The 25,115-nt window shown below is 47.1% G+C and overlaps 1 protein-coding gene across 4 annotated transcripts; it reads right to left on the reverse strand.

Annotated features, from left to right (window-relative positions):
- Positions 1 to 458: 458 nt before the first annotated feature.
- On the reverse strand, positions 459 to 18,630 carry Foxa2 (forkhead box A2). 4 transcript variants are annotated; one of them, XM_047541811.1, is made up of 4 exons: positions 17,366 to 17,501; positions 15,152 to 16,300; positions 1,139 to 1,194; positions 459 to 653 (listed from the first exon to the last, which is right to left on the reverse strand). In XM_047541811.1, exons 1-4 carry the CDS (start codon positions 17,450 to 17,452, stop codon positions 569 to 571), a joined length of 1,377 nt encoding a protein of 458 aa, XP_047397767.1. In that variant the 5' UTR covers positions 17,453 to 17,501; the 3' UTR covers positions 459 to 568. The 4 variants fall into 4 exon arrangements, with proteins under 4 accessions (XP_047397767.1, XP_047397768.1, XP_047397769.1 ...); XM_047541812.1 differs by lacking the exons at positions 459 to 653; positions 1,139 to 1,194 and adding an exon at positions 18,417 to 18,630 and having other exon boundaries at positions 14,558 to 16,300; positions 17,366 to 17,435; XM_047541813.1 differs by lacking the exons at positions 459 to 653; positions 1,139 to 1,194; positions 17,366 to 17,501 and adding an exon at positions 18,417 to 18,630 and having other exon boundaries at positions 14,558 to 16,300.
- Positions 18,631 to 25,115: the final 6,485 nt, after the last annotated feature.

Genomic DNA, 25,115 nt, shown 5'->3' on the forward strand with positions numbered 1-25,115 from the left:
AAATAATATGTATGATTTTAGTATCCATTTTGAGCTCATTATGTTTACATTTTTTCCTATTTTTACCTGTGTTCTGCGGCTCTGTGTGCACATACAGATGGTTACATTCTCATACTGGGCACCCAGAGAAGGTCACATGCTTTGCATCAATGGCAATTAGTTCCCTTTTTAAAATGGAAAATGTCATTAAGTTCTTGAATAATTCAAGAGTAGAGGTCACAATACAGTGTCCCTTTTGGGGGTCTTTATGGTGCAAATGGCAAAACAAGGCGATCCTATCAGTAAGAGTAGATCTAAGGTTTACAATGTAGCTCTATTTAGTGTGACAGGAAAATTAAATTACACGAGGCACTCATTCATTGTCACCCGTTAACAGGCTTGGGAAAATTGTGGATCCCGGGGGGCAAATCACTGACAACATGCGAGGAGAATAAAAATATTTCATTTTAATAGGCTGCTGTTTCGTTTGCTTGATTTTGAAAATAACAAACATACACACGTTCAGCACAACTCTTCTTGGATATAGGGTCTTGAATTTCCCAAAACAACCACAACTTACAGTATCTCCCTAAGAGGTGAGCAGATTAACAGCTCTGGGGATCATGGATCTGTTTTCCCAGTCACAGTTGAGCTGGTTTGCATCCAGGGGGGTCCTGGAAAGGAAATATAAGGTAGATTTGAAATAAAAATTGGCTTCTACTAATTCCCATCCCGCCCCATCCAGCTTGGCTGGACAGGAATTGTGTTTCTGGAATAAGGGCTGCCACCCCCAGTCCTCCGCCTCCAATCCAGAAGAAGCAAGAGAAAGGACGGAATGACAAGGAAGACACCAATCGTCTTCCCTCCCCAGAGGACAAAAAGTTAGACCGCCCTCCACTAGCTCTGGCCCAAGACCAGGAGACTTGGGTTTGGGTAGGGTGAACGAGTGCAGAACTGGGGATGCGAAATGAAAATCCTCAGAGGTCACTAAATGAAACGAAAGTTTCCTGAATGCCACACCAGCACAGCCTAGTCACTGCTGAGGTCCCCTGAGTCTCCTACAGTCCCAGTTAGGGCTGGTGGGCGTGGCTGCATTGGTCTGACTCCCACTTAGCTGGGTCCCGCTCCCACCCTTGATCCAAAACTGTTGTACTCTTACCCTGCCAGTCGCCGCGCAGTGTCCTGGTTCTTTCCGAAAGTGGCCGATCTTGGTACCTGAAGGAGAAACCCAGATTGCTGATTTTTCCGGAGGCAGGAAGGAAATGGGGAGGGGCAGGAGAAAAATTAAGTCTGCACCACCACCACCGCGACGGGGTAAGCCCAGTCCTGTGCGGCTGGATGCCTCAGGTCGGTTTCCTGCACTCTAGAACTTGGGAAATGGCAAGAGTGACCGCCCGTCTTCCTCGTGCTTTTTAAGATTTTTTAAAGATTTTATTTTTCTCTAAGTAATATTTAGTTGACATTTCCCTTTTCAAACTCCTCTACAAAGCCCTATGGCAGACAGGTGGCCCTTGAGAGGACCAAGAAGCCCTAGATGAGGGCCCACCCAGGATTCTGTGATTAGTGCGTGTCGGCAGCCTGTTCTCGCAGAGGTGGAACAGTTCGACACACGCGCCGGGAGGTTTCGGGACTCCGCTGGAAGCTTTGCAGAACCAGCGGCCCGGCCCGCGCGCAGGTGGGCTCCAATTGTGCGGAAAGCGCCACCTTGACGGATCGGGCACCTGCAACCTGCAGGGAGTCAGAGCCCCCTCTGCGCACGTATTCCCAGAGCCCCAGCCAAGGCAAGGGCGGTTTTCCCGGAGAGCGCCTCTTTGGTAACTGCCACCCGCTCTTCCAAAGGTTTCCAGGTCACTCGCGGATAACTAAAGCAAGGCCGACAGCCAGCAACTTGGGGGTTCACCTCGGAATGAGAAAAGGGTGTGCCCCTCCATTTCTAAAGCAGACCTGACCTTAAGAACACTTTGGTAAAGGGAAGCATTTAATTTTTCAGAAAAAAAAATATATTCCAGTGCAATTTGTGTAAATGGCGAGTGATTTATGACTAAATCTAGATACATTTCCTAGACAGAAATACAGAACAATGTCATGCCTAGAGGGGGCCAGAGAACAGGGAGGGGACAATTTAGATGCTTTTCATTTTATAATGCTTCCATTTAAGCAAACACTTGGGGGCTCCAGGCCGCTGTAATTCCAAAGACAATTTTCTCTGGTTTTAATTTGATTTGCATTTTTTCAACTTTGATAATATTCAATTTCATGGCTGAATACACATGTAAACACCAGTTAAGTCGTAGTTTTCGCCCCTTGAACCAAACAGAATGTCTCTTGTCTCTGAGTGTCATGGGAGGTTAGACGCGATTCCTAAAAATATATGCAAGTTTCTCTTGAATTATGTTTCAAAATTTAAAGTGGCTTTGTCTGGATGAACTATTAAGCAGTACATCTAAACCACACTTAACTGGTCAACGTGTGGGGGACAACTGCACAAATATTGCACATTGTAAAAATGAAGGCATGGAAGAAAATAAATTCCTACCCAGCATGGAAGCGATTTTATTTAGAACTACTTTCTATACTGTATTAATAATTTTAAACATTCCAAAAATTATAAATAAATTCTCTACTCCCCAGAAATGTTTTGAATGTAGATTTCACCGCTAGAAGGACAAACACTGAGAAATACAAAGAAATATTTGCAAGGAAAGGTTTAATTAGCACCATTGAACTATTTGATCAAACAGGAAATTTATAGGCAAATATAAATTGAAATTTGGTAATTAGTTTTAGTCGTATCAAAACTGATGTTCAACAAAATAGCACTGACAATGACAATGATGTTGTGACCTGCTGCATAGCCACACCAAAAACTAATGCAAGTATATGCCAATCTTGATTGTTTCAATTCCTCAGGACATGCCATTGACTAGACATCGTGCAAAGAAATAGTTGAGATTCATCAAATGAGGAGAAAAAATTGGCACATAATGAATAAATTCAAATTCCATATGCTTAGTAATCCACTTACAAAATTATACTAGAAAAAGAAAGGAGAGAAGAAATGACACACTTTTGGGATCTGCCCACGGGTAGATTATAAAAAGTAGCAATCGAATTTCCAGAGCTATCCTTCATTTTGAAAATAAATGCATTTACCTATTCACTGTCCACTACTATGAACACACAATACTGCGGAAGTTATTTCTACCTTAAAACCTAAAAATTTACAAATTACAATGTTTATTTTATTTTTCTAAGGATTTTTAATATTAACTTGGACAAGATTAGGGATTTTTTAAAAAAATAAAAGATATTACAATTTGACATCTTGGAGAATTAGTTGTGTGAGACTTCAAAAAAAGATTTTGCTTGAGATCAACTGGTAATGAATTGTATTTTAAGTTGAAGTGATCTCATTTGAAAAATATCTTTCATCGTGTAAAAGGAGTGAGGACAAACAAGAAAAGAATTCCGTTTGAAATAGTACCAACTTTGAAAGAGAAAGCTAATTTTTAAAAAACACATTCATCGCAGGCTGGGTTCTAATACCTTCAGGATAATTGCTCTTTAACATTGACTTTTTAAAGAAATAATTGATGAATTTTAAATTGTCATTGTTCAGGATTTGTATTAAACTTTTATATTCTTTTGGATGGCTGGTAATTTTACTGTTTTATACAAATAGATGGCAGCGTGTGTGCGTTTGACAATCACTTATAGCGAACTTATTCCTACAGAGAGAGCTAAATGAAGGGGGTCTGATTATAACTAATGATCTATTCAGAGAATTGCAAACTGTGGGCGGTAGTGAACATCTTTTCCTTTTTCTATTAGTAATTGAGGAGTAAATGCAGGTCTCGTTAAGGATCTTAAATTTGATGATCAGAGAGTGAGTTTGCCATTTTAATTCACTCCCTGCCCCCTCCAAAAATCTGGAAGACCATGGTTGCTCTATCCAGAAGCAGCCTCAAGCTCTACAGACAGTTAGTGTGCCCCCACCCCCAACTTTGTTTCTCTGAGTCTGAGCTGCAACAGGCTTATCAAAGACCAACAGGGAACTCCAGAGGGCTTTGGGTGGGGGAAGGGAGGTGAGAGAGGAATGGCCCCAGGAAGTCCTAGTAAGTATTTTAGGCAGGTGTGAACTTTCAGAGGTTGCAGAGTAGGGGGTCCAAAGGGACACTGTTTTCTCAGGTCCCTACAGACTTAGGGATTTGGGAGGGTATGTCCTTCTGGGCAACCACAATCTTCAGAGGAAGGCATAGCATCCCCCAAAAGACCCAGCTGCTGGTGGGGGGCAGGGGGATTAGCTAAGGATGTTATAAAGGGATTGTGATCTGACTGTCCCTTCATGATTAATGGGAGCCTTGTGTGTGTGTGTGTTTGTGTGTGTGTGTGTGTGTGTGTGTGTGTTGAGAGAGAGAGAGAGAGAGAGAGAGAGAGAGAGAGAGAGAGAGAGAAAGGGAGAGAGAGAGAAAGGAGAGAGACTTCACTGAATGCAAGGCAGAAATCGCGCAGTTACTTTTAGTTGTTTACTGAGCAGGGGCAAAATCTAAACAGCACTTTCCACAATCAATGAAGGGATCGCTTCAGGGTCCAGAGTTGAGCTCCCTAAATGAGTCTGGCATTCTGATAACTGCAGGTGAGCACCTGAGATCAACTTCTTCTCCTGGCTTGATGCTGTAAGGAGATAGGGACTCATCTTGTTCTCGAGCTCTGGGAAGGGAGAGGCTCGAGGGGGATTTAATTGTCTGCCTGGGTGAATCGAAATGTCCTTTTAAAGCAAAGAAATCAAGAGAGATTGGCCTTTAATAAGCAAACTCTGCTGGTGAAAGAGGGGTGGTAATTAAAATGAAGAGAGGACAAAATATAGATTGGATACCCTTCCCCCCTGCCTGCCCACTCCCACAAACCACCCCCAAAATGGCATTCTCTGCTCTCAGAGTCTTTAGAAGGCTTACTGCCCTCACAAAATATGGGTAACTTGTGTCATCTCATGTCCCCACCTTAGTCTAACACCTGAGTTATGCAATTTGGAGTGGTTAGCACAGTTTAATCTAGAACTCTGTTCTCTTTAAGAGTTGACCATTCCCATGCCCTGGACATCACTGTGCTTGGAGCTGCCCTTAGAATTCAATTGTATAAGTCTCCCCTGAAATGTCACAGTGGAAGATACTAAGTCTTCAGGAAATACCACACCACTAAAACTGAACAGACAAGGGAACTTAACTCCCAGTAGGCTGAAAAGAAAAGGAGACCTCTGCACCAAGCTTAAGTGCTGTTTCCAGGAGGAGGAGGGTCAGTGCTTAGTTCCTCCTGGTGTCCCTGGGTCCTGGCACAACAGGTGTTCAGTCATAATTGTCACGCATACCCAGTGGTGTGAACTCTGCTCTCCTCTCTCTGACTGCTGGCCTACTAGGTGCTGAGCCTCATTGTCCATGATGGATGCAGGCCAGCCCATCTTACTCAAGGCAAACCTCTGAAGCAGGTGTTTATCACGATCTGCATTTGTATACATGTTGGAGGAGACATGCTGTGGGAGCTGGAGTCTTGCAGTTGTTGCAGGTGGGGCAAGGGCATTTTGGAGACCAGCTGTGGAAGGTGCATGCATTCCAGTTGTGTTGTCACCTGTGTTGTCATGCCACCAGGTGCAGGTCAGGGGGAGGTCAGAGGCTTTCTGGATCCCTACTCCCAGTAAAGATTTAAACTGATAGGCTGCACTCCGACATAATTTGGCCATGTGGATTGCTCATGGTCTCTTCCTTGACTCCCCACCCCCCTGCCTTCTCTGGCATTTTCTCTTTCTAATCACAATGTAAGAACCATCAACCTGCTGATTCTCTCACTGTCTCTTCTTTTCCCTAGCATTAGCCATCTGGCCCTGGAGCTTCCAAAAGGAGGAAAGTGTAACCCAGGTCTGAATGAACCTCTGGCTGGCTTTGAGGAACCAATGATCACATGAGAATTCTAACTGTTACTACAAGAGAAAATAAGAATCAGCCTGATCCCAGACATACCCATCCTAATCGCTACAAGGTCAGATGGTGACTCTTTGTCAACAGCCCAACGGGTATTCAATTTTTACATTGTCTGACATCTTCCTGTTCTTTCCAGCTTTCCCCTAACATTTCACTTGTCCTCTTCTACCAACACAGCTTACTTTGCAAATTCTGAAGTTCTGGTGAAGGCAGGCTTCCTACTGCTTTGGAACTGGAGTTGACTGTGCTCAGAATCACTTATGAAACAGGAGAAGCTGAAAGAACATAGACTTGCTCAGACTACAATACTTAGCTCTGAAATTGGAGCAAGTTCCCTAACTTCTCTCAGTCCCAGACCCATTACATATAAATCCTGACTTCTACCAGTGGGGCATGGGGAAGATTATACAGACCAAGTTCATGAAGACACCTCCCATGGTGCCTGGCACCTGCAGGAACTCCACTTAAGGGTGGTAGGATTAAACAGAGTTGTTTTAAAGAAATAAGCTGAGGGAATACGTGTGTGTTGGGGTGAAGAGGGCGATAAGAGACACTAAAATGGTAGAACAAAAGGCAAATTTTCTGCCAAAAAAATGGACTGACTTTTCTGGGTAGAGTGCAATCTTTCTCATCCAGCAAGGCATGTAGCTGAAGTTACAATTTCTTCCAGTGTATGAACTACTCATTTTAATGTAGCCCAGAAATGCAGAACAAATGGAAAATACATAGTGAAATTGGTGTCCTTTATTTTAGGCTTAGAATGGGTTTTAGAAGGTACAGTCAGCAGAAAGCATGAGCAGAATTGCATGTTTTTTTTTTTTTTTTTAGTTGTTGTTTTGTTTTGTTTTGTTTTTGTTTTATCAGAGAGGACACATGATAATATCCTGATATTTTCCTCTCCACAGTCTGGGGAATGGAACCCAGGACCTTGTGTATGCTAGACAAGTACTCTACCACTGAGCTATACCCCAAGCCCTGACATCCTGATTTCTTTAATAAAGATTCCTCTGACCTCTCTACAGAGCTCTCTATGACCCAGGTCTTGCCCTGACTGAGACTTCACTCTATTCCTTCATACAAAATGTTATACAAAATGTCTTGTCCAATTCTACAATCACCCACCTCACATCTTCATTCTTTCAAAACTCTTTTCTCTAAACACTTGTCAAAATTATTTTATATATATATATAAAATATATATATATATATATATACGCATATATATATATAGTGGTTGGTGCTGGGGATTGAACACAGAGCCTTATGCATGTGAGATATGTACTCTACCAATTGAGCTATATCCCCAGTCCTTTGTTTTATATTTTTAAGTAACCTATTTCAACATTTATGATTTCAAATTAGGAATTATATGTTTTTACTTAAGTAAGCAAGAATATATGTTTTCACTTAAGTAAGCAAGAATTTCTCAATAGAACTTGTTATACAATTATGTCTGCTTTGTAAGAGAAGTCATAGAGAAATGAGATCGTATTTCTAAGGAAATAGCAAGTGAAAATTCACATGCATGCAATTCTACTTTGATTTGCTTGACTTGTGACCAACCATGGTCCAAAAACATTTTTGCTTGTTCTTGAACCAGTGTTTTATTGTTTTCAAATAAATAAAACTGGGAAAACTGATTTAACTATGGCAAGAAATCATTTAATCATTTATGCAAGTGAAGATGGAATCAGAAAAGCAAGTAGAACTAAGACACAGCAAATCTCATTTCAAAGTTCCGATGGGCACAATACATCAGTTTTTTTGATTATACATATATGTTTGTGATGCTGAAATTTTCCTTCTCAGTTGGTGATGTTTAAGTGAAATAAATATAGTATTGCTGCCATCAACATTTGACATTGCTGGGAAAATTGGTGCTTCTAATTAGCAAGAGCAGGGGTTAAACCCTAGGCACTTGCCCTAGTGAGACCCTGAGAACTTTAGTTTTGCATGAATGAATGTAACTTAATTTGTGTTGCTTCTTTCAGCATTCCCAGCTATCAGTTATGTTATCAAACAGTGAAACTCAGAGACAAAGAGAAAGAGAGAGGAGAGAGTTAATGACATCTGACCAGTCCATGTGGTTATCTGAAGTAAGATCCAAGCTCTGAAGAAGAGTCATTTATGAGGTGGGGGAAAGCCATATTGTTTTGAAGCTGTGCTTGAAAAACATCCTGTCCTCTCTACCTGTCCATGTGAGAGACTTTAATATGAGGATGGTTGCTTCTCCTTTAGAAGATACACAAAAATAACTGGAAAAGACCCCAAGGGTACAGAGACTAAGGGGGAGGGGAGAAGAGGCATCACCTCTAGTCTGGCAATAGGGACCATGACGGAATTACAGCTTGTAAAATAAGCCTCCATCAGTCTCCCAGGAGACAGCCAGCCTCAACTTGGGTGTTCCCTGCTTGTTAGCCTCAGTCATAATTGGTCTCTCCTCCCATCCCACGTTGTTGGTTTTCTGTGTGTGGCTTTTGGTGTGAGCGTGTTAGGTCATCAACAAATACAATGGGGGGAGGGAGTGAGGGGGGACACACATGATTGTTTTAAAGAAGAAAGGAAAAAAGGGATAAGAGAGTGGGCAGGAAGGCTGTGAACAGAATGGGGAAGATGCCCCAGGATTTAGAATTCCGAGGCAACCCCTGGAGTGACCGAGGGTAGGGGACTCCCTGGGAGTTTTGTTAAAGAGAGAAGAGGCCCACCAGGAGCTCAGGCCCCTGCTGAGCTCCTTTGGGGACACATCTATTCCATGCTATTTTTGTTTGTCTCTGGAGGTGCTTACCCATATCCGGTGCATCTCATCAAAAAAGAATTTTTCAAAAATAAATAAAAAAATAAAAACTCCATGGAGTGACCTGCTCTAGAAAGGCAATGTAAATGGAGCAGAAGACCCGAAGTGCAGGCCAGGCTCTCTGGGGACAGGCAAGGAACATAGCCTCTCAGTCTTTCCCCATTTTTCAAAAGTTTGCCCCTTTATTCTCATTATATTTTCCACCATCTTCTATCTATTCTTGTTTTCCCCTCTTTTCAGGGGAATACCAGTCCTAAGGATAAGAAGTTATAAGAAATTTATAATCTTCGAAGTCTACCATAAATCTAGAGGAAAATACATGACTTTACAGACAAGGAGGGTTAAAGATATAGTATGTAATTTGTATAGTATGTAATCATAAAAGGGTGGACAGATAAGGTCCAGAGACCCTTCCATTTCTATTTATGGTAAAAGTTATTTTACCATTTGACCCGGGAAGGAAGCAGGAAGAAGAGTAATGAAATCTAGTTACAAACTTTTTTTTTTCTGATTTTCTTGTTTTTGTGCTTTGAAGTTTTTTTTTTTTTTTTTTTTTTTTTAATTTCACTCCCCAACCCTTGCTGGCCTGGGTTGCTATGGAGTTGCTGTCAGGGCTGGTGTCCATGCTGTCCCGCACCCAGCAAAAATATTTCAGGTCTGAAACCGTGTTCTTTTGCCGCAGCAGGGGCAGCAAAGCGGGACTAGCAATACTAGGGCGTTTAGGGGGAGGGGTGTCTATTCTGTGTGGCAGGACTTAGTGCCCCCGAGTTTGTGGCTCTCGGCCAGCACCAGCTGTCCTGTAGCTCCAGATTTACAGTGGCTGGGCTGGGGGGCGCAGGGGGAGGACAGGAGGACCATTTTCTTTTTTGCCGTCTCTTGCAGGATGAAGATTCAGAGTCAGAAAAGGCTCTGTTGAGTTTTGGAAACGCTCCTGATGTCTACATATTCCAGACCTTCTCTCAGCTACCCTTCTCCACCACTCGGAGCATCCCCTAATCCCCGGATATATAGAAGGATACCCTGTTCCCAGGAAAACTCCTTGCCCCAGGTACCTCTAGGTACCTCCTCTGGCAAACACCTCCCCATTATGCCCTATTAAGCCTTATCTTTCGCTTCACCACCACCACCCCGCCCGCCCCTACATTAAAAGGCCCCCAAAGCACTGAGAACTGGCTTCTCTTTATGAAACCGCGAGAAGGCGGGTGATAAAGATCAGGCGTTTAAATTGGCCATTTGGAAGATTACATCTCTTCAGCGAGGGTCTTTCTTTCAAAACTCACACTGAATTAAGGGCCGCGGCTGCTCCGCACCCGGATCTGAAAGGCCGGGCACCTTTTAATTCCGCAGTGGAGTGGGTTGGGCTAGGTGACCGGGCGCCCATCAAAGGCCCGAGGGAAGGCCGTGGGGCGACACTCATTTAATGACAAGTAATTGACGGATTCGAGGCCTTGCATTACTAGCGGAACCGGGAGGCATTAATTATTTAAAAACGATTAGCCTTGCCATGTGTCCTGCAGGCGTTCCATCTTGTTCAGGAAAGATAACCAGCCACGCGAATCGGAGCTTGGGCCCATAGGGCGGCGGGAGCGTCCCAAACTCCCCTCGGGTGCGGTATACAGGGCGAGCAGCCCCAGGCGCCAAGAAAGGAGGGAAACGGGGGATCTGGAGTCCGGGTAATAATAGAGGTGCCAGTATAGCACTGCTCTTGCGGATCAGTGAGACTGATTTCTGCCCCCTTGGATTCGCGATCTGGCAACTGAGGCTCAGACCAGAAGAGCTTCCCAGTTGGGAGTGGCAGGCATTTTCCGTGGGGCGGTTACATAGCGCATCTCACACTGCCTAGCTAAAGACCCAGTAAACCCAGCTGGGCACGGACTTCTCATGACGCCTGACACCCAGACGCTTAAAGGAAAGACCCCAGGGTGAATGTAGATTGGAGAAAGAATGGTGGGAGGAGACAAACCTGAGAGGAAAGTCACCTTTCGGTACCCTGCCTTCGAAAGTCAAGCGCCCTGTCATTTTAACAACTGCAGAGGAACTACTGATTTCCCGAAGTCGCCACCCACTTGCAGGCGGCTGAAAGACCGACTTGATTGTGTTCGACGTTCTGCACCTGAGCGGGCACGTCCAGTAAGCCCGGGCGCGCTGGGGTTCTGGCGAACCCAGGCTGCGTAAGAAAATAGGCAACGAAGTTGCGGGGAGAATGGGGCAACGAACGAGCCCGCGTCCGTTTTCTGACTTTCTGTTCTGGGCGCAGTTTACAACCCTGGAGGTTCCCCAACCTGCCTACTGACAAGCGCGTCTGTGCTCATCAGCCACTTTCTGTGGCGAGAGTTAATGTTACTTGTTTTTGGAAAAGTTCTGCCGCTCCTTCCCCTGCTCCAGCTTGGTGCCAACCCCCATTGTCATCTTGACCTGGTTGGATACGGGAAAGGACGAGACTGGACTCAAACTCTTGTGGGCTTGGGGGTGGGGACGGGCGGAGGCCACCATGCTCGGGCCTCTCTCAGGACTTGCTGCCGACACCACGCATGTCGTTTCCTGTTGACCCCTATCCTAGACTCTGAACCCCCCTCCCTGCCACTGTCCTTGGGAAACACGGGCGCTCGGATCGAATTCCCGGCCCCAAGGGGCTACAAATCCTGCAGGAGCCGGTCCTAGGTTATCATTGCCTTGGGGCCCCACCAAACTTAGCGCTCAAAGCCTAGACTCAGACGGAGTTTCTAATTCTAGTACCACCTCATTCTTTTATGCCCAGCACTCTCAAAACGCCCAGTAAAAGAGGCCACCTCCCAACCTCCTTGGTCTTCATTAACTGAGCTTCCCTTCTACAACCCTCAACCCGCGTCCAGGTATCCAGAGCTCCAGGAAGGGAGAGGGAGTAGCTGAGGCGGAGGAGGAAAGTGGAGGCGTACGGACCTGAGTTGGGGATAGAAGCTGTCGCAGGGAGCCCGGAGGAGGTCCCCGAGTGGGCGCGCTCCCTACCTGCGGTGGCTGGCTGGCGGGCGGGTGGCAGAGCGTCCAATGCGCGAAGGGAGGCGGCCAACTGCTCCGAGCAGAGGCATCCCTGCATTTATTTGAGCTCAAACCGAGCGACTGTTGACTTTAGCACACAAAGCAAAGATTTCACTGCCCGCTAGTTTAAAAATGAATATTTTACCAAGATATCGATCAGCGTTATAAAATTCAGTTAAGTACAATGGGATCCTGGCAAAAAAAAAAAAAAAAAGAATAATAAAGGAGGGGGGAGGCAATATAATATCTGTGCAAATTTGCTGAAGTGTGACGTGGCATGGAAAGTTTACCCTCCTGGAATTCGGATCTAGAATGTTTTTTTCGGTTGTTTACTGACTTTGTTTATTCACAGATCACGGTTGCTTAAACCCGCGCGCGGAAGGCGCGGATAAAAGGAAGAAAAAGAGAGGGGGGAGAACCACTGTACCCCACAACGTAGAGTTGGGGAAAAGGGCGGAGGGCGATCCCTGAGCGCCTAAGCTTGGAACCCGGGCTAGGGGAGGGGGCTGATCGGAGGGGCTGTGTGTGAAAGACACAAGAAACGCAGAAAAGCCTCCGAAAGCACCCGCTCCGAGACATCCTTTTTATGTATTCGGACAGAACTATATCTTATCGGCAGGGATCAGTGGAGGGGGGCGCGCTAAGTAGTTTAAAACGACCCTCGAACAATGGGCGTGCGATAGGAAACATAGCAGGTTAGGGCAGCGCTTTCAGCCTCCATTGTCCCACACTCGGCCCCCAGCCCTGCCTCTCGGCTCCTTCGCCACGGGAGCCTTTTATGTGATAATGAAACACATTTCAGGCCGGGCTCACGACGTGTGTGTCCTTGCCAGGGGGAGAGACAGCCTGATTGCTGGCTGCGGCCTCCGGATCCCCCACCCCCCAATTTCTCTTCCCTGTGTTCTTTGGGACAATGTGGCATGTTGAAAAGGGATTTGGAGGAGGGGGCCGGAGGCGAGTAGCAAACCCCCCTCAAGAGAGTGGGAAGGCCAGGGTTGGGAGCTGGGGGGCAGAGAGCCTGGCAAGGTGACTGAGGGCTGCGGAGAGACAGTCTCCAGGACTGGGGCACAGCTGGGACATTCCAGGTTTGGATAGCCAGGAAGCCTACCGATCGACTCTCAGAAACAGTAACCTGGGTTTAAAAACAACAGGCAATAAGTCCTGGCATCTGAAGGCCACTGCAAGCTAGCTACCAGCATCAGTGGCCGGAAGACTGAGGAGGTTACCACATTGAATCCAGATGACTTACAGGCAAAGCCAAGGGTCAGGATTCCCTTTTGTACACCTGGGCTAGGGTTTTATAGTTGGTCACAAATTTAGAGATGTGAAGCCATCTGTATGGAGATGTAGCACCATTTGTAAGAATTTAATCTGTCTGTCTTCACACTTTTGGAATTTCCTTGAAGGCTCACAAAATACCCACTCATCCTCTCAGCCAGCAGTCCTGGCTTGCCAACCTGAACTCCTGGGCCAACAGGATGTTTTGGAAGGGTGTCAGGTTTTACTGAGAGGGAAGAGGCACAAAGCTTGAAAGACTTGGATCTTACCACTGCCACCTTCCTTTGGCAAACAGCACCAGATACCAGTTACCTCTGCCTCACCCCCAATATGCCTTACTTTTTAAAAGGATATTTTTCTTGTCACCTGCCGTTATCCATTTGAAGCCAATTCCAGGAGAACAATCTTCTAAAGGTTGCCCCAGATCAGGTGCTTCACCACTCCTGGGTTAGCAAGGTCTGCCAAGGTCCTACAGAATACCTTATCTGAAGGAGAAGGGTGGGAAGGGTGGTGAAGTAGAAACAGACTTGGAGTATCCAAGCAGAGGCTCAATTCCACAGGAACATAAGGGTGCTACAGGCAGTGGTAAAATGGCAAAGTACTGCACTAGGAATTTGCAAATCCAGTCTAGGCTCATGGACTTGAACAGAGGCCTGAGATCTGACACATAGCAAATACATGTAAAATCCTGGCTTTCCCCTAGGGGAGCCAGTTTAGTCTTTCTCAAGAGACCTCAAAAGCAGAGTGCCTCCCAACAGACCAGGTGAAAAGAGAGGTGAAGAGTGGTTCTCTCTTTGTGTTAAAAAGAAACCTGCTAGGATGGTTCATCTGGGACTTGTGTGTTTCATTACGTGTAAAGTTAACCTCAAAATTAAAAAGTACCCATAAACAATATTGAGTTCTATTTAATGAGGTACTAGCTGAAGTGTTCAATAGGAAGTGTACTGGTATCTGCAATTCACTTTGAAGTTCATTTAGAGAAATAAAGATAGATTAACTGATGGATTTGGCTAGATGTACGAATGTGATCAAGTGAGGAGAGTGAAATGTTAACTAGAATCTTGGCAATAGGGCGCCATGTGCTTACTGCAGAATTTATTAATCTTTAGTTGTAATAAAATGTTGGAAAAAAAACAATACCCCCCCCAAAAAAAATTCTGTAACCAGCCAGGGTCTTGCTCTCTTCTTCTTGACACTATTACTAAATCTGTTTATTTTTTTTTTTAAAGTTGAATGAGAGAGAGAGAGAGAGAGAGAGAGAGAGAGAGAGAGACTGAGAAAAAGAAAAGGAAAATCTCAAAGAAAGATTCAAGGGATAAAACTGGCAATAACACTTTAATATAGATTTGTGGAACTCTGACCCTTGTAGCCAGAATACACATTTATAAGCCATAAATAAAGCACGCAGAAACCATAAATTAATCAGACCCGAGATCTGGATTTCACCGTGTCAAGAATGGGAATGCATTTTTTCTTTTTCTTGGTCATTTACAATAGACCCTTACATTATTTTCCCCTCTTTTAAACAACCATACAACCTTCTGGTTCTCTGTTAAAACTACATGGTTTTACACTGAGTCACTCACAAAAGTTTTTTTTTTTTTTTTTAAGTAAGACTTCCCTGCAACAACAGCAATGGAGAACAACAACAACAACAAAAATCAGAATCTGCAGGTGCTTAAAGAAGCAGGAGTCTACACCGTAGTGGAAACCCGAGGTTTTTCCAAAGTTCCTATTTTTTCCCTATCCCTCTTTATTGATCAGCATCAGTGTGGCCCATCTGTTTGGGAGGGAAAAGCTTCAGAGGGGGAGGGGAGACAGTTGTCTTGGGGTGGAGGTGTAATGGATTTTCTTCTCCCTTGCACCTTACCAACACACCCTCCCCAAAGTCTCAACCTCTGCTTTCTCTCTCTTGTCCTTACCCCGGCTGCCAGAGTTAACGGGGCCTGAAGCTGTCTTCTTAAGAGGAGTTCATAATGGGTCGGGAGTATACCCCCTGGTAGTAGGAGGTGTCTGCGGCCAGGGGCGAGGCGTCCAGGCCCGCTTTGTTCGTGACCGGGCCCATGGCCAAGCTGCCGGGCATGGGAGAACCGTAGCCAGGGTAGTGCATCACCTGTTCGTAGGTCTTGAGGTCCATTTTGTGGGGCTGGTGGTGGTGATGGCTGTGGTGGTGTTGCTGCTCCGAGGACATGAGGTTGTTGATGGAGAAGGGGTGATTGAAGGCGTAGTGGTGCTCAGGTTTGAGATGGGCTTCAGGCGGCAGGCCAGGGTGATGGGGCGGGCCCAGCAGGTGGGCCGCGGCCTGCTGCTGCCCTGGCGAGGGCGCCGGCTCCGGGGGGCTCAGCGCCGCGGTAGGCGTCCCTTTCAGCTCTCCCAGACCCCCACGCTTATGCTCCTGGCACGGGGAGGCGCTCGAATGAGGCGACTCGGTGCCCGCCGGAGTCTCGGAGGCCGGTCCGGCGGCCTCCCCGAGCTGAGCCTGCGAGGCCTGGGTCCCAGCAGTCGCCTTCTTGCCTCCGCCCCCGGCACCCGCGGCTTCCTTCAGAGCCAGCTGCTTCTCGCACTTGAAACGTTTCTGGCGACGTAGGTAGCAGCCGTTCTCGAACATGTTGCCCGAGTCGGGGTGCAGGGTCCAAAAAGAGCCCTTGCCGGGCTTGTCTGGCGAGCGGGGCACCTTGAGAAAACAGTCGTTGAAGGAGAGCGAGTGGCGAATGGAGTTCTGCCAGCGCTGCTGGTTCTGCCGGTAGAAGGGAAAGAGGTCCATGATCCACTGGTAGATCTCGCTCAGCGTCAGCATCTTGTTGGGGCTCTGTTGGATGGCCATGGTGATGAGCGAAATGTACGAATAGGGCGGCTTGGCGTGCGTGTAACTGCGCCGGTAAGTCTTGGGGTCGCGCGCGCGGCTCAGGCCCGCCTGCCCGTACATGGGACTCATGGAGTTCATATTGGCATATGGGGCCAGACCACTCATGGCCCCAGCCGCCTGTCCCCCGAGGGGGCTAAGGCTCGGACTCAAGTGCGGTCCCATGCCCGCCACGCCAGCCGCCCCGGCCGAGCCGCCCATGCCCGCCATGGCGCCCGCGCCTGGGGACATGCCGGCCAGGGACGGGCTCATGCCCGCGCCCACGTACGACGACATGTTCATGGAGCCAGCGCTCATGTTGCCGGAGCCGCTGCCCATGGCGGCCGCCGACATGCTCATGTAAGTATTCATGCCGTTCATCCCCAGGCCGGCGTTCATGTTGCTGACGGAAGAGTAGCCCTGCGGACAGAGCCGGGAGAGGGAGACGCAACATTAGCATCGCGGCTCCAGCGTGCCCAAACCTCCCATTCACCGTCCAGCTCAGGCTCCCCTCCCGTGAGACCTCCAGGGAGCCTTTCCCTCCTCTGGGCCCAGGTCACTGAATTTATTTCACTTAGAGTGAACCAGGATCACCCTTGCGGAGGTGGCCAGCGGGCTGCAGTCCAGGGCATGTGGCCCTTGCGATTCCTTCTGTTCCTTTCCCGGGGTCCAAAACAGTAAATCCCTGGCGCATCACCAGGTCAGGCACCCCAAAGGCATCTTCCCTTCCCATACTTTCCCCAAACTCTTTCTGAACTCTCCCACCAGCATAATGAGCCAGCGCCACGGCAGGGAATCCCCCGACACTACCTCAGGTTCCAGTAAACAACCTTTAGGACTCCGCTCAGGACGCACAGGACAGCCTCAAGTGAGAATGTCTCAGGGTCCCCTATGCCCGAACTCTCCCGGGATCCCCTCCCTGGTCCCTAGGGAAACTGGAGTGCGGTGCCTGAGCAGGGTCGGACTGGGGATTGGCGGCGGGGGGAGGGGGGGGCAGTCCGAGACATTGCTTGCAGCAATAGGGAAGGAACCGCGAACTAGGGAAGGAACTCAACGCGGCCGGGCTCAGCAGCCTCAAACTTTCTTTCTCTTTGTCCATTAGTGTATGACTCTTTGCCTTCACCTCAGCCCCCAACTCCTACCCACCTTCTCCTCTTCAGCTCCCCACCCCCTCGCCGGCAGACCTCCCACCCCTCCCCAGCCGCACGCTGCCAAACATAACTCTGTTAGGATAGTGCGTGGCTCGGCCACGAAGAGGATTTGGAGGCGCCGCAAGTCAATATTTGATCACAAAGTTAATATTATCTCAAGGCTAACAGTGTGTCGTATAAAAAAGAGACCCATTTGAGTCGAAGGAGGGCGGAAAAGGCGGCTGCCCAGTAAGGCTGGGGTGGGGGGCGGGTGCTAGCGAGGGAAGCGGTCCTGAGGTTGGGGAAGGAGCGAACGCCGCCACCCCACTTCGCCCTGGAAAAGGCAAGCGCTTACCTCGGGCTCGGCATAGTAGCTGCTCCAGTCGGACGGCTCGTGCCCTTCCATCTTCACGGCTCCCAGCATACTGGAAGCCGAGTGCATGGCAGTTTAAAATTTAACAGCCACAACAAACGACCAGCAATCAGCCCCCACCCCCACCCTCTTAAAAAAAAAAAAAAAAAGTCGACTAAGGTACCGTCCCCTCCCTCCCTCCCTCTCTCGCGCTCCCTCTCGGTCGGATCCACTCCCTCTCTCTCCCTCGGCCGGCCAGAGGCGGTAGTTGGAAGTGGGCGGGAGGGGTGGGTCGCAGGAGGAGGGGGCCGAGGAATCGAGGAGGCCTAGACCAGAGCCCCGCTGTCGCCAGCGCCCGCCACCTCCGCCACCGAGCTCACGGGCTGCCGGGTGAAGGCTGAGGTTGGCAGTGCCGAGCTGCCCCGAGGCGGCGGGAAGCTCGCGGCGCGGGTCGGGTGGGGGGAGAGGAGGAGGAGGAGGAGGAGGAGGAGGAGGAGGGTGGGGGGAGGAGGAGGTGTGGACCGCGGAGCGGACAAGTGCCGCAGTGACGTGGGCGGCTGGTGATATAGCGCGGCGCGCTGGCGCGGGCCTCCAATCCCCAGACCCCGGGCAGCCCATTTGAATAATCAGCTCACACCTAGGTGAGAGGAAGCCTTGGCCGGTACCCCGCACCTGCCCCTCTGCGCCCGGCGCCCGCCCAGCTCCAGACCTGCCCTACACTCCAGGGTCGGGGCGGGAAAGCGGCAAGCCGGCCCGCAGGTGCTCTGGTGGAGCTCCCTTTGCTTTTGGGTTCACCTGGGAGTTCTCCAAAGGCGGAGGGGCCTGGAAAAAGGTACCCCCCCCCCGTCAAGTCTTCTGTGTTCTCCCGGTCCCATAGCGCCAAGCGTCTATAGGAGAGAGAGACCGGCCTCCCTGCCCCGCAGAGTCTTATTTAAGCAGGATTTATTTATCCCGGGTTTCTTCGCTCTCAGAGCACATTCCCTGTCAAAACAACAAGCAGGTGACAGCCAATTTGCAAAGCACCGTCTTATTTAGAAAAAAATAGTGTACACACCTTTAACTCGCCTGCCGCTGCTCCTGAGAGGCCCCTCCCTGTTACAGTTAAGTCGCAGAGCGGTCCCGGACAACGCGCGGGGCATTCATGATCCGGCCACCTTGGCTTTTTGCCTCCTTGGAGTCCACCTCCTGCCACTGACAGGGGGGCAGTCGAGCGCACGCAGCCCAGCTAGCTGCAACCGACGCTTGGGAGACTGTGATTTGTCTCTGACATTCAGGCCGGCGTATTTCAAGGTTACTTTTCAGTCACAACCAAGGTGCCCACAGCATTTCGTAACTAAAATAAACAGGATAGGAAGTTGGGGGTAGAACAGGAGGGGGGAGAGGAATAAAGGAATCAATAATGGGACGTATGAAATGACTTCAGGAAGGTCTCTGTCCTTTCTGCCTTCTAGAGGGGCTGTCTTATAAATATTAGAAACTTCAGCAACCCTGTACTTCTCTTTTATTTCTCCTCCAATTGCTGGGTGCAAAAATTGTTGCCTGTCCTGGGTTGGCTACCAAGAACTCAGTAAGTTCAGATTTTGCAGTGAGAGTATTTGCAGGTATTTAGATATGGAAGTTCTATTTTGATTCTGAAAACTGGCTGGGCCATGGTATCCAACCTTGCATGCTCACTCTCAGAGACAGAGAAAAAAATTGGAAAGAGTGGGGCCCAGGCACACTTGTCCAGAATTGGGGGTGATGGTAGCAGAGGACAGGTGAGGTGACAGGCTTAAGAATGAAGTGTGTGTGAGGGTCAACCTAGAAGGTGAGCCAGAAGGCAACAGTAGGTACAGGCGACCACTTCCCCTAGTCCCTGCCTCTTGGATCTGTGTTGGTTTTGAACTAAAGAGGCAGCTGCTCACAGTGCCCTTCGAAGCTCAGATGCACATGGTTTGGATAATTTATAAGGAAGGCAATAATTAGCCCTCTGAAGGAATGGCAGGCTCCCTAAAAGTCAAGGTCTCAGTTTATGCTGAAAATGGTGTACCCCATCCTAGAGTGCTGAGAGCTCGCAGGAGGGGAAGACAAGCTGAGTAAATTCCCCCAAGCGCCTGATGGTGTGTAATAAGCACAGGTGGATGTTTGCCCAGGGGAGCCAGGGAGGCCAGATCCCCAGCATCTTCCAGTGGGTCCCCTCCAGAGGAAGGGTGGAAACAACTTCTAAGAAATTGAAGAAAAGGGACATGGAACTCAAAAAGAAGTTTTTCCCCCCAAAGTTTTCTGCTCAGCCGGGAGCAGAAACACAGCTTACCCACATACACAATCCCTCCAAAACACATTGTCAAACCCCTCCTTCCCAGATAGCACTTCAATGTCCAAACAGAAAACTCTGCACAACAACAGCAAACAGGCAGGTTTCTGGTGTGTATGGACTTCAAAACCCAAAAGAATATTCTGGTTAACCTGTGGGGGAGGGGGGCAGGCGGGATGTGTGTGTGTGTGTGAGGATGTGAGCTTAAATGTGTGCCCACCACCCTTTCTGATTTTGCTCCTGGTTGAAAATCTGGTCCTAGAAAATATTTCACCTGCAAAATGAGAGAGCAGGCGTTGGAAGAGGAGGTTCTTGGGAATAGAGGGCACTGTCCTTCTAACAAGCGGATCGTGCAAGCTCCCACCTTCACCCCCAGTCGCATTTGTGGTCTGGATCCCTGACATTAGGGAGCACTAGGCACCGACTTCTACAGTGATAGGGCGCCCCCTGTCGTCCTCAAGGCCAACGGGACTGACCCAAGTCTGCATTTACCCCTACATTCCCAATACTGCATGCAACTCCAGTGCCTAACAGCTTTTTATATCTCTCTGAGTAGCCCTGCCTGGGATAACGACGCCAGGGTCTCTGAATTTCTTCGAAGATCCCCGAAATTATGCGCAAACCCAAACCGGCGTCCAGTCCCCTGGGAAGCTCTGAGGGTTCCTGTAGGGTCTATCCACGTGTGACGCCGCCTGTAGTCTCCAAGCCGCGGGTCCGGGGCCCTCCCAGCGCGCGCGCTCCTAGGGAAGGCGAACGCGGCCTGCAGTTCGCTTTTGGCAGCCTGTAGCAGGGGACCAACCAGCTGCATAGGGGACCGGAATGAACTAGACAGATCGGGTTTGCGCTTTCCCAGCGCGGCGGTCTCTGGAGGCACTACCTCCCCCTGCACGTTCTGGTTCTCCCTGGAGCTTCGATTTCTAAAGGTTTATTCAGATTTCTGGCACGGAAGCTTCAGGCTGGAATGTTGTGAATTGCTCCGGGTGCTTCTCTCCAGGAAAAAGTTCGCAGGAACTCCGGCTGCAAACAGATGTTTGCTCTGGCCCCCCCTTTCGTTTCACCTCACCTGGGGCCGAGACCTATAAAGCTTTCCTTTGCCTGCTTCCTCCCTTTTCTTTCCGTTTCCCTCAGCCGTGCTCCCGTTACTACATTAAAGCCTCTTTACAACTGTGCTTGGAGTTGCAGGGTTTGTTTTTATTCTGGATGTCGCCGCGGCGGCAAAGGGAGCTTATGGCTTGAACTCAAATGCGGGTCACCGCTTCTCTCCCTGGTAAAGAGACGCTGTGATCCTGTGTCCTTTAGCAAAAGTCCCAGGAGCTCTCTTTTTCAATGAAAGTAGCAGAAAGAAACATCAATAAACAGAACTCAACTTCCTTAAGTTATAACCCATAAAATACCAAAGGGGGAAAATAATAAAAGCCCTATTCAACTGATCAATACTCCAATTCGTAAAGCCTTTCAGAGAATAAATATCCAGGAAAGGACTTACTCAAAGTTCTCCAACCTGTTTAGGGCATTTTCCAACAGGTCTAGAGGCGAGATTAAGTCAGGAGAGATGGGAACATGACAAAGTCTTGTTTCCAAGTAGACTTTTTAGTTTCAAATAAGCTTTTTTATTTAATAGCCATCAGATGCTCACATGCCCAGGGTGGAATTTTCTGGGTGAATCCCAAGTCTCAATGAAGAAAAGGTATATAGTGTGTTAAGATTATCATTATTTATTTATTTATTTATTTATTTATTTATTTGACAGAGTCTTTCTAAGTTGCTAGGCCGGTGCGCCTATTGCCTTAGCTTCTCTAGGCTGGAATTACAGGCATGTGCCACCTCGGCTGATCAACTGGTAGGTTGGCTGTGGGCACACCTTCAAATACTCTCCTGCTGGTCTTTATTGTTCTGTAAGGGTCAAAACACTAGTTTTTTGTGGGAATGGCTACTGAAAACAATTAGCTAAGAACAACTTATGAAAATATATTGACTTGAAAAAATGAAAAAAAAAATACATTCAGTGGGACTCCGTCTTGGAAAAGCCCTGGAAAGTGCTGATAAAAGTGGGGGAGGGACAAGATACAACATTTAAGTTTAATGAACAGTGCACCTGCATACAATCTATCTTCCCTTCTCAAGATGCAAGGAAAAGAAGGGACGCAAATAAAAAATCATAAAATAAAAAAAATAGGATGTTCATGTTAATGACTAATGGGTGATGGGGGAGGTATAGCTCAGTGGTAGGGCACCTGCTTAGAATGAGAAAGGATCTCAGTTCAATTCCCAGCACCAATTGTGTTTAGGTAGTAGAATCATACCTTCAATCTACATTTTTCTGCAATATGATTAAACATTTTTGTATCATTGTTGTTTTATTATCACATTCCTTTATTATTTTATGTAGAAATAGGTAATAAGCTTATTAGCTTTCACGTTAAGAAAAGTTCAGCAAAATAACTTGTACAAATATTCACTCAGTTCTCAACTTCCAAAGATCAGAGAAGTCACCATCCAAAGTGACAAAACTTTTGAATTCTGAAAAAATGAACTAATATTTTTTTTTTCCTTACTGGTATTAGGGGATGGACGGACTATGTTCTTTGTTGAGTTAGGAGAGAAAGACAAGAAATATTCATGGCAACCATAGATGGAGACTTCCAGTGTGTTCCCATCACATAGGAGAAAGAGGAAGGCTCTTTCCTCTGGGGTAAGGTTAAGATGAATTTGATACACGGACCACTTTGTTTATGCATGTAGAATTTGTTGTTTGGAAGGTTGGGTGTTAGTTATGGATGTTCATCTTTTAGGGGCTGTCTTAGTAGTACAGCTGAACAATTCCCATCTGTGTAGTTCTGTACAGAAAAGTTAGTGCTCTGCCTATTTGGGTTCAGAGTTTAAAAAATATTTCTAGTATATGCTTGACATCCTGTCCACCATTGTTGTGATTTTAGCACTCTTCTGCTATGTAGAACTATTATAGCAGGTAATTTAAATAATTAGAAGAGCTAAAAATAAATGATAATTTTTAGTGGCAATAATAATATGCCAATGTGAGAGAGAATAAGCTTTTCTTTGAGGGATGCTTAAATTAGATGCATCTACATTTGTGGTCCTGGGAGCTATTTCATACATCTGCATGTTATTCTTAGGAAAAATCTCAGTTATTCCTGCCAAAATGGCAAGCAGTAAACTTCTTTAAGAAAAGGAGTCATGGCGAGTCACTCACAGAGTACCTGAAGAATCAGACCCTAGCCATTTTTTCTTTGTGTTACACAAGAAGCTAATTTAGAAGTAGCCCCACTAGATCTATGAACTACTGATTATTTACTTGGACAAACAAATGTGCTTTCAATAAGTATGAAAGGATGAGGCATCTGAGAGATGTGGAGATTAGAAAGAGGTCAGAAAGTCCTGAGTGTTGAGTCTGATGCTTATGAAGCAATTGTTAGTTTCTTGTTTCCATCTTAAAGTGATACAGAGCTCTGTGTAAACACCTGAAAAACTATACCTAATTTGTTCTAATATTAAGCAGTGACAATGAAGGGAGTTTATATATCTTTTTCCATTTGGCAAATATTTAATCAGTACTTGCTATATTCCAGTTGGTAGGGACAGAGGGAGTCACAGGCTTATAGAAACTGTTTCTTTCTTTTACTCTTTTCCTTTCTCTTTGTTTCTGTCACAGATTCCAACCTCTTACTGTTTTTCAGGTCCCTTCTAACCTCAATTCAGGAATTTCCAAGTGTGAAAATCCCATTCCGAATGGAAAGTTTACATTTCATCTCTTCGAAAACAATCTTCTAGCAAAGATGGACTAAAAACCAGGATGAAGAGCTTATCCTGTTCCTCCTAGAATCAACAGGAAAACCAAGGGCTCAATCCTTACATAGTTCTCAAGATGCCAGTAGAATAGATCTGGCTCAATCATGGCCAGACAGGAGCACTGTGGCAGCCCAGTTCTGTCCTATCCCCATATGCAATTACTCTCTATGGGATCAGTTTTCCCTCAGTGGATACCAGGAGATTCTGGTTTTGGGAGGCAGAAGGATGAAGGTGGTAGGGAGGTGCTGCTGGTGGTGGCTTGAAAACCTTGTCACCTCTGACACATAGTGAACCTGCAGTTCTTAGATGTTTGGGATGTAAGTGTCTATATTAGGTCTGTGTCAATTATATTTCTCAAAAGTAAATTCCAGAAAAATGTAGAAAAATTGTGAATTCCTCTAAAAAAAATATAAGAGGCTCAAGAAAGGGTACCAAGCTATAGACACAGTGCTCCACCACAACTGGTCTAATTAACCAGGCCTGGGCCCTACCCATCATACTTTTATGTGCATAGGAATTCCCTGAGGATCTTGTTAAAATGCAGATTCTGATTCAGCAGGAAGATTTTGCATCCCTGACTAGCTTCCAGGTGATACTGCTGGTTGACTGACCACAGGTGGAAAAACTGAACCTTAAAGGCCTATCTCTCTCACTGATCCTGCAATTTATCCCTAGGTGGGTGGTGAAATGCTACTTGATAAAATAAGTGCAGTTCTCTAGCACATCTACATCCCTCCCCTCTGGCCTGCCCCAGTCACACAACTGAGTCTTCCTTTAGTGGACTTTTGGTGGGGGGTGGTTTCTCCAGCCCATGGGATGCCTGCACAGCCCCAGCAGCGTGGCAAACATGCTCCTAAACGGAGCTGCCCATCTTCACCTCCCCACCCCCGCCAGGGCTCATTGTTAGCTCAGCAGGTATCCTCCTCCTTTTGGGCAGTGTTTTCCGGAGACGGGGACCTCTCTGGTTGGGGAGAAAAGGGGGATCTATGGCAATAATCAGTTTGCAACATGGAAACAGTCATTTTCCAAGTATTGAAAAACAGCCTAAGCAAAGCATCTCCTGCAACTGTGCAGCATCAGCAAAGGCTCACTTGGGTCCAGTTAAAAAGTCTCCTTAAGGAAGAGGCCCTGGGGAATGGAGGCAAGTCCTGCCTGGCTGCCCAGCCTCTGGTGTTGGGCAGGGAATTCTGCTCAGGGACTGAGCAGAACTTTGAACTGAACTTTGGGACATCCCTTGAACTTCTTCCCTGATTCACTTTGCATTTGAGAAACAAAATAAAGATGGAAGGAAGAGAAAGTGATGAAGAAATTCCTGTTTATTGAATTGCAATGGATTGCCTATTCCCCCTTGAAAAGAAAGACCTGGGCTCCTTTTGAAGGCAACTGGAAATGAGAATTTTCGTCCACATAATCTGACCCGATATTGAACCCACACGTTTGCCAATGCACAAGAAAACACTATCAGGAGTAATTAAAACTGAACCCCTAGGCATCACAATTAACCCCCCTATTGCACCACTCAAGTATTTTCTGATATGTAATAAGAAATGTTTAGGAACTAAAATTGGAGTCTCTGAGATAAGAAGAATTTAAAATTTTTGAACTATTTCATTATTAGCAATAAGACCATCTTTCCTTCTGTAGAGATTTAAA

The sequence above is a fragment of the Sciurus carolinensis genome, chromosome 2 (assembly GCF_902686445.1).
Source record: "Sciurus carolinensis chromosome 2, mSciCar1.2, whole genome shotgun sequence".
Lineage (NCBI taxonomy): Eukaryota > Metazoa > Chordata > Mammalia > Rodentia > Sciuridae > Sciurus > Sciurus carolinensis.

What these genes read in the sequence shown, in the direction of transcription:
- Foxa2 (XM_047541810.1), bottom strand. Translation starts at nt 17,452, where the DNA reads ATGCACTCGGCTTCCAGTATGCTGGGAGCCGTGAAGATGGAAGGGCAC. An exon ending in GCTACTATGCCGAGCCCGAG is followed by an intron (nt 16,301 to 17,365) that starts GTAAGCGCTTGC and finishes CTCTGTCCGCAG; the next exon opens with GGCTACTCTTCCGTCAGCAA.